This window comes from Helobdella robusta, assembly GCF_000326865.2.
Source record: "Helobdella robusta unplaced genomic scaffold HELROscaffold_16, whole genome shotgun sequence".
Taxonomy (NCBI): Eukaryota; Metazoa; Annelida; class Clitellata; order Rhynchobdellida; family Glossiphoniidae; genus Helobdella; species Helobdella robusta.
This window is the reverse complement of record NW_008703893.1, coordinates 3,686,689-3,695,693: the sequence shown is the minus strand read 5'-3', so window position 1 is coordinate 3,695,693 and position 9,005 is coordinate 3,686,689. Positions and strand designations below refer to the sequence as shown.

General features: G+C 39.5%; 1 protein-coding gene across 1 annotated transcript in view; it reads right to left on the bottom strand.

Moving 5' to 3' along the window:
* Positions 1 to 839: 839 nt before the first annotated feature.
* HELRODRAFT_169942 (hypothetical protein) overlaps positions 840 to 9,005 on the bottom strand; it is a gene marked incomplete at both ends in the record, with an annotated part of 13,521 nt that continues 5,355 nt past the window's right edge. Inside the window, 20 exons of the mRNA XM_009015744.1 lie at positions 840 to 959; positions 1,327 to 1,461; positions 1,700 to 1,814; positions 2,534 to 2,709; positions 2,910 to 3,048; positions 3,352 to 3,487; positions 3,610 to 3,802; positions 4,128 to 4,242; positions 4,498 to 4,626; positions 4,784 to 4,911; positions 4,993 to 5,050; positions 5,136 to 5,323; positions 5,545 to 5,736; positions 5,975 to 6,141; positions 6,238 to 6,290; positions 6,423 to 6,563; positions 6,829 to 6,959; positions 7,263 to 7,425; positions 7,847 to 8,099; positions 8,407 to 8,471. Of these exons, the coding sequence (XP_009013992.1) occupies positions 840 to 959; positions 1,327 to 1,461; positions 1,700 to 1,814; positions 2,534 to 2,709; positions 2,910 to 3,048; positions 3,352 to 3,487; positions 3,610 to 3,802; positions 4,128 to 4,242; positions 4,498 to 4,626; positions 4,784 to 4,911; positions 4,993 to 5,050; positions 5,136 to 5,323; positions 5,545 to 5,736; positions 5,975 to 6,141; positions 6,238 to 6,290; positions 6,423 to 6,563; positions 6,829 to 6,959; positions 7,263 to 7,425; positions 7,847 to 8,099; positions 8,407 to 8,471 (2,797 nt within the window). The remainder of the gene's footprint in view (positions 960 to 1,326; positions 1,462 to 1,699; positions 1,815 to 2,533; positions 2,710 to 2,909; positions 3,049 to 3,351; positions 3,488 to 3,609; positions 3,803 to 4,127; positions 4,243 to 4,497; positions 4,627 to 4,783; positions 4,912 to 4,992; positions 5,051 to 5,135; positions 5,324 to 5,544; positions 5,737 to 5,974; positions 6,142 to 6,237; positions 6,291 to 6,422; positions 6,564 to 6,828; positions 6,960 to 7,262; positions 7,426 to 7,846; positions 8,100 to 8,406; positions 8,472 to 9,005) is intronic.

Sequence of the window (9,005 nt, the reverse complement as noted above, 5' to 3'; positions counted from 1 at the left end):
AAAAAATAGCAGTAGCCACAACAGCAGCAACGAAAGCAGCCACAGCAGCAGCAACGACAGCAGCCACAACAGCAGCAGCAACAATAGCCACAACAATTACATTTTCCCCATCATCACCAACAAAACCAAGAGATATACAACATCTTTTCTTAGGCCAAACACAGAACATACGGCAGTTCAGTTGACAGTGGTAAGTTAACAAAATACTCATTCAGTTTGGAGAAAATTTAATTGGTTGGTTGGCTGGTTGGTTAGTTTATTGGTTGACTGATTGGTTGGTTGACTGATTGTATATACCTATATATGTGTTCGTGTGTGTGTAGGTTTACGTGTGATGCAAAAATGTAATGGAAAAATTACTAGCAGGTGATTTTGTTATTTTAAATAATTTTGAAATGATTTCAATTGAAATCTTTCTACATTAAGTATAAACTTGGATTTTAAGTTTGAGATCTCTTTATGTGGTATGATTTTGAGTTGTAACTCAGCACTGATCGTCGCCCTCAATTGAATAATTTTTATGGCCACCCACCCAAGTTAAGCCTTGCTGAAAATATTAACAAAATGATTATCATTGATTTATTTCAGTGTTCTTCTCACTGTAATAAAAATTTCGTGTAATTTAAGAACAAAACGTGGAAAATAGACAGATGAATAGAAACTTCTGGCGTCATTTGTACTTCTGACACGCTTGCAGTATTAATTAACAACATCAGCTAACATTCGAGTGTAAATTTATTATCAACTCCATCAATTTACACAACATCAACATCATCGTTACGTTATAATCATTAACTTCATCACCACAGTCATCAAAATCATCATTGTCGTCGTCGTCATCACAAAAATGACGATGGAGTACAGTAGAGCAGTTGGTACCTCGTCCTCTTCAGCTCCACTAACTCTTGGAACTGATCCACTACCATTTGCATTTGCTTCTTTATTCTTATCGGCTCCATCTGCGTACTGCTTATCTGGTTGGTCGGTTGGTTGGTTGGCTGATCCGTTAATTAATTAATTGACTGATTGTTCGATTACTTGATTGTTCGATTAATTGATTGATTGATTGATCAATGATTTTATCGTTATATCAAGTGAATTGATGCGCAAATCGTGACGAGTAGATGATTGAATGAGCGGATAGATTTCTAAATAAACAAACGAATGAGAATGAGTTCCCCTCGGGGGAACTCGGTCTCTGGACGCTAAACGAAGATTGATTTGAATAGAAAACGAATGAATGAATAAATGAATGAATAAATGAATAAATGAATGAATGAACGAACGAATGAATGAATGAATGAATGTATGAATGAATGAATGAACCATATGATTTTGAGTTCTATTGAGATCGTTGGCAAGTTCATCAGAGATATCTTTGTAGGCCAGTAGGTAGTTGAGGATGTCAGTGTTGATCTTCATCTCGTTTGATAACTCCGCTTCCATCTTCTCAATTTTCGACTGTGTTAGTGTCAGTATTCATTCATTCATTCATTAAACCACTCATTCATTCATTCAGTCATTCATCCATCTATCCATCCAACAATCCAATCTTCCATCCATCCATCCACTAGTCCATCCGACCGACCTCAATGATCTTAACGTCGCTCGACTGCTTGAGTTTCATGATGGTGAAGTCGTGGGACAGTTCTTCGAAGATGGGCGACACAAGGATGGATTCCACCTTCTCCATACTCACCAGCTTACCAAACTTTTGTAGCATCGCCACTCGAGTTTCAGCCTCGGCTTCCGCTATTCGCTTCATCATCCGAGTTTTAGAGCGAAGCAGAAGGATGTGCTTTTCCTGGGTCTCCCTGGATGGATGTGTGATAGTGTGATTGTATGTACTACGTGTGTGCGTGTGTGTGTGTGTGTGTGTATGTGGTTGGTTCATGCTTTGGTTTAGTTGCAAATAAATAAATTCACTATTTCATTCATTCATTCATTTATCCATCTAGTCACCAATCAATCAATCAATCAATCAATCAATCAATCAATCAATCAATCAATCAATCAATCAATCAATCAATCAATCAATCAATCAATCAATCAATCAATCAATCAATCAATCAATCAATCAATCAATCAATCAATCAATCAATCAATCAATCAATCAATCAATCAATCAATCAATCAATCAATCAATCAATCAATCAATCAATCAATCAATCAATCAATCAATCAATCAATCAATCAATCAATCAATCAATCAATCAATCAATCAATCAATCAATCAATCAATCAATCAATCAATCAATCAATCAATCAATCAATCAATCAATCAATCAATCAATCAATCAATCAATCAATCAATCAATCAATCAATCAATCAATCAATCAATCAATCAATCAATCAATCAATCAATCAATCAATCAATCAATCAATCAATCAATCAATCAATCAATCAATCAATCAATCAATCAATCAATCAATCAATCAATCAATCAATCAATCAATCAATCAATCAATCAATCAATCAATCCATCAATCCATTGACCGACCGACCTTATAATTCTCAGCTGACCTTGACACTCCTTCTCCAGCTGGTCAATTCTATTCTCGAGCCATTTCAATTGGCTGTAGTCGATGGCGAGAGTGCCGTCCAAGTCACTGGTCATCCGTTCGTTATCTTCGTCCAGACACTCGATCTGCTTGAAGACCAGTACGACTACCGTGTAGAATTCATTCACCGCTTTCAATTTCGCTACCTGTGATGGTGATGGTGGTGTGGCGTGGTGGTGGTGATGATGGCGATGATGATGATGGTGATGATGGTGATGATGGTGGCGAAGAAGATGATGGTGAAGAATAAGATGACGGTGATGATGGTGAAGATGACAAGGAAGAGGATTATGAAGATGACGAAAAAGCGGAAAAGGATGGAGACGTCAGAAGAGCCACAAGCGACCTGATAGAGGTCGAGATTGATGGCGGCCTTTGTAGCTTCCTCTTGAGCGCTCTTGACGATCTTCTTCTTAACCTCCAAATCCTTCATCGCCTGATCTTTCTGTTTCTTCAGGTCCGCTACCTTCTCAGCTAGATCCATTCTTAAGTCGGTAGGTTGGTGAATGGATGGATGGGATGCAAAATAAATTGATAATTTTATTATTATTATTATTTTATTATCCATTATTAAAAAAATGTTTATATAACGGTTATAAAATATTCTTACGAGCGTTCTCATCAGAAAGCTTGATTAGTATAAATAAAAGAATCGATGTATGGATAGATTGACAGATAAATAAATAAATAAATAAATAAATCGGTGTCAATCAATCAATCAATCAATCAATCAACCAATTAACCAATCAATCAACCTAATCTCTCTCATCTGCACAGTCTTCTCGTACAGAGCAATGTTGCAGCCCTCCGGACAGACATCCAGATTCATGTAGTTGTCGTCCTCATCCAGGCTATCATCATCATCTTCCTCCTCCTCATCATCATCATCTTCGTCGTCGTCGTCGTCTTCGTCCTCATCTGGTCCTCCGTGGAAAAGAAAAATGAAAATAACTCTAGATTCAACGATATCATCAACTACAGCAACAAGAACAGCAACAGCAACAACAGCAACACCAACATCAACAACAACAAAAACAACAACTAACCAGCAGTAATACTCTTTCTCTCAATCAAAACCCTTCTTCGAATTTTCTGCTTATAAACTTTGATGAGGAAATCATTGAACTTGTAAGCTTCGGGTATGATGGATAGGAACTGTTTCTCTTGGGAGGCCAACTGCGATGCCAACCTCACCACTTCCTTCTGGCACTTGTCAATCTTGGACATCAGCTCTTCTATCTGGCAAGGTAAATAATGTGGTCACCTGTGGTCACCAGTGGTCACCAGTGGTCACCTGTGGTCACCAGTGGTCACCTGTGGTCACCAGTGGTCACCAGTGGTAGTGATGGTGACGAAGAGGATGTTGTTTGTCTTCATACTCATCGTCGTGCTGTCGTAAATAATGTTGATCAGGATGACGATCGTAATGTATGTAACAGTGGCCAAACCTGCAGTGCCACACACACGCAAACTAACACACACACACATACACACACACACAAACACACACACACTAAGGCACACACACAAACACACATACACACACACAAATACACACGCACACCTTCTTCAGTAATTCGGCTTCATCTTTAACTTTGGACTCGAGAACTCCAGTAAGAGCTTCTTCGCCAGCAAACATCTCCGTCACTTTCAGCAACTCCTTCAATAGCAAGAACTCTCTGGCGATGATGACGACGACGACGACGATGACGTTGCTGATGATACTGATAATGATACTAATGAAGATGATGATGACGATAATGATGGTGGTGATGGTAATGATTGCTATGGCGGCGACGAATAAGAACAACTGTTATAAAATCCATATAAAAAGACTAATATTACATTTCACACACACGCACAAACACAAACACACACACACACACACACAAACACAAACATACACACACATACACACAGACAGACGGACAGACCTCAATTCAGCTTGTTTAACAAAACTGTCGAGTGAAAACTTGATGTCCCTGACGTGCAGTAGCATGGCGTCGAAGTGCCTCAACCTCCTGCTTATGTCCTCTATCAACATGTCTTGCTCGTACAAACATCTGAAATTGATTGATCGAATGAGTGAATGAATGAGTGAATGAATGAGTGAATGAATGAATGAATGAATAAATCAATGGATGAACATATGTACGAACAAACGAACAAACAAATGAATGAATGAACAAAAGGTGAACAGAAGGAATAAACCAAACAGACTGCATTTGTTTTTTAATCTTGATTTTCTCATTGATGTAATTATCAGGTAAGGGAAATAACTGCTGCTGCTGCTGGGGTTTTATGGCCGTTGCAGTTGCTGTAGCTGCTGCTGTTTTTTGTGTCAGATGCTGCAAACATTTTTGAATGAATGGATAAATGAATGAATGAATGAATAAACGACCGAACAAATGAATGAATGAACGACTAACGAAAAGAGTATATTTTCCATGAGCTTTCGGTATTGTCGCTCTATCGAGAGTAAACTTACTGCATAAAAGAATGAAAGAACGAATGAACAAATGAATAAATGAACGAATGAATGAGTGAATAAGTAAATCATCATGATCATGACCTCTCCGGATATTCCTGACTAGCGAACCAGGTATCCACCCGACTGAGGTACTTCCTCATTCCGACAGGGATGTGATCGTGCAGCTGAAGGAGTCTCTCTTCGGCCCTAGCATACATCTTGTGCAGCTGGCGCTTGTGCTGGCGGAGGTCCTGAAGCTGCTCGTTGAACGTCTGCTTGCACTCGTGAAGCTGACGACGACGACGATGGTGGTCGTGATGATGACGACGACGACGATGATGATGAGGATGATTATGATGATGATGAATATGATGATGATGAGGATGATGATTTTGAGAATGATGAATACCATCAGCATCATCAGCATCGTCATCGTCAATAATGTCTTTATCATCACTCACATACATTCAGGCAGACGTTACAAAAGAGAGAAGAAAATGCAAACACGTACCAACAACAAATGATTGACCATGGCTTTGTTGGATTTCTCCATAGTCATCATCTGCTTGCTCGAGGTTATCTTATTTTCAACAGCCATCTTCAGCTTCATGTCGCCCAAGTTGCTCTTGGCTTCCGTTATGTCGCTATCGTCATCGTTGGCCGCCACTTGGTACTGAGGTTCACTTTTCAAAAACTCTTCCCACTTTGAATGAATAAATGAATGAATAAATGAATGAATGAATTAATTAATTAATTAATGAGTTAATGAATTAATAAATGAGTTAATGAATTAAAAAATGATTGGGTAAACAAATGAATAAATGTTCTTGTTCTCTAATACGAACGAATAACAACTAACTGACAACAGTTGTTACTCTAATTCGCGTAAGCGACACACACAAATTTCTCTCACCCTCACCAATCCCACATCACAATCTCACTTCATTCCTCCTGGCCTCTCTCTGCAGACGCCACATCTCCATCTTCTGGAGAGTTTTCATCTTCCTCTCGCCGTGGTTGCCCATCTTCATGAGTTTCGAGAACAGCTGCCTGTACTTGAAGTTCTGCGCCTCCTGACTGGTCAGCATCACCTCATCCGGACTGGATTCTGAGGAGGGAGAGAGAGAGAGAGAGAGGGGGGATGGTGAGAAAAACAGAGAAAAAGAATAAAAAGAAAAAGGAATGAAAAAGTAAGAACACTAACTTGATTCATTGTCGCCATCTTGTTTTTCAGCGTTGGATCGGAGCATGGTGGATCTATAAAATCGTCATCAACATCACCATCACCATCATCAACACCACCATCTTCATCACCATCTTCATCACTTTCTTCATCACCATCATAATCACCATCAACATCATCACCACCATCGTCATCATCATCAAAACCTTAAAAAAGCGCTATTCTTGATGGCGTTCATCTTCTGCATGAATTCGACCGGTATATTGACAAGTCGGAAGCTGGACACCTTCAGATCGTGCCTCAGACCGCATACCGTAATCAGATCAGATGCTATGGGTTCCATGTATCTTTAAATCGTTGTTCGTTATAATAATTATTATTATTATAAATAATAATAATTAAAATTATAATTAAGAATAATAATTATAATTAATAATGATATGATATAATTATTATTATAATTGTTATTACGTCATCAGCACCTCTCTCTTTAAATCGTTGTTCGTTATAATAATAATAACTATAATTAATAATAATAACAATTAATAATAAATTATAATTAATAATAATATAATATAATTATTATTATAATTGTTATTACGTCATCAGCACCTCTCTCTGACTTTCTTCCAGGTGATGTGAGTCTTCGTCGTCTCGAACAGAAGCATCCGCTCGGCTTCGTCCAACTTCAATTTCTTCACTTCGTCTGCTGCCTCTTCGAACATTCTGTTCATCACGAACTCCTGATAATGATGATGATGGTGGTGATGTTGATAGTAGTTATGAGGATGATGACGAGGATTATGTAGTAGTAGTAGTAGCTGTGGTAGTAGTTGTGGTAGTAGTTGTGGTAGTAGCAGCAGCAGCATTAGTAGTAGTAACAATAGCAGAAGTAGTAGTAGCAGCAGCAGTAGTAGTAGTAGTAGTAGTAGTAGTAGTAGTAGTAGTAGTAGTAGTAGTAGCAGTAATAATAGTAGTAGTAGTATTAGTAGCAGCAGCAGTAATAGTAGTAGTAGTAGTAGTAGCACCACCACCAGCATTCTCACCACAGGATGAAGTCTGAGGTGTTCGGATAGAGCCATATTCCTTGCAGAGAGGTCTCTGAAGGACCTCTGCATCTTCCGGATTATCTCCAACTTAGTCCTCTGGTTCTCCCCCGCCCTCTTCTTGTTCTCCAGAGATCTCCTCATCAACATAGCTCCCTCCAGACTGGTGGTGGTGATGATGGTGGTGGTGGTGATGATGATGGTGGTGGTTGTGATGGTGGTGGTGGTTGTGATGATGACGATGGTGGTAGTGGTGGTGGTGGTAGCGTAATAGGAACCTGGCAACGTTTGAATCTGTGATATCCTCAACATCGGGGAGTTCCTGGTCAGGTCAAATAAACAAAATGAACCAACCAACCAAGCAACCATCCAACCAGCCAGATGAACCAACCAACCAAGCAACCATCCAACCAGCCAGCCAATGCAATCCAATCAACACACCAACCAGTCAACCACCCAACTAATCAGTCAACACATCGACCAGCCAACCAGCCAACCATCCGACAAACCAATCTAATCCAACCGACAACAAACAACTCACGATATAAGCAGGGATCTTGGCAGTCCTCTCCCCGCCAATAAACTCCACATCCTCCTCCTCCTCTTTATCTTCTTCCTCATCTTCCTCTCCATCATCTTCATCTTCTTCACTAGAATCCTTTACCCTCTTTTCCTCAATCATTTTCTCCTTATTTTCGCCTTCCTCACCGATCGATTTCCGTTTGGGATTGTAGTCGAACATGAATACGTTTCCGTCAGAGCCGACTGTGAAGATGCTCTTTAAATCGTAACTCAGGGAGATGTGCTTTATGTCGCCTCCAACCGAATCGTGAATCCCTTCGCGAAGATGATGACGACGACGATGATGAAAATGATTGAAACAATGAGGGTGGCAAGGAATAAGAAGAACAATTTGAATTAAAAATTCATTCATTTTAACTAATCGATTCAACCAACCAACCAACCAACCAACCAACCAACCAACCAACCAACCAACCAACCAACCAACCAACCAGCCAGCCAACCAACCAACCAACCAACCAACCAACCAACCAGCCAGCCAACCATCCAACCAACCAACCAACCAATCAACCAACCAACCAACCAAGAGTGAAACAATGTGCCAGAGAATCCGGCCTAGAACTTTCAGACAAGTAGACCAGCAGTCGTCCATCTTGCGTACCAAAGATCATGTGGTTAGTCGCTGCACTGTTGTTTGCGTTTCGTTGTCTATGTTTACTTCCTTGTTGTTGTCTACATGTCTATGTTTTATTTTTAATATCTACAATCGCAATAACGAACCAGTACAAACAGCTGACTACTGTGGTGTCGGTGCTATCCAGTCTGCTGGCCATCAACAGCTGACGACGATCTAATGACGTATCGCTGACGTCATTAGCTGTGAAGTCACACTCATACAAGTAACCGTTGTCATAACCGCCCTGTAATATAACTACTTATAATAATAATTATCCATAATAATAATTATTTATAATTATAATTATTTATAGCAATAATTATTTATTATAATAATTATTTATAATAATAATTACATATATTTCAACCTAAGCCAGTCAAATCTGAAACCAACCATAGACACCCAAAAAGATTCTACATCTTCACAATACAGAGCAAACAGCACATCACTGGGAACCGCCGGCATTTCCGGCACAAACTCTTCTACTTCCTCTTCATCATCTTCATCCTCGTCATCGTCATCATCTTCTTCCGGCTGATGGGGTG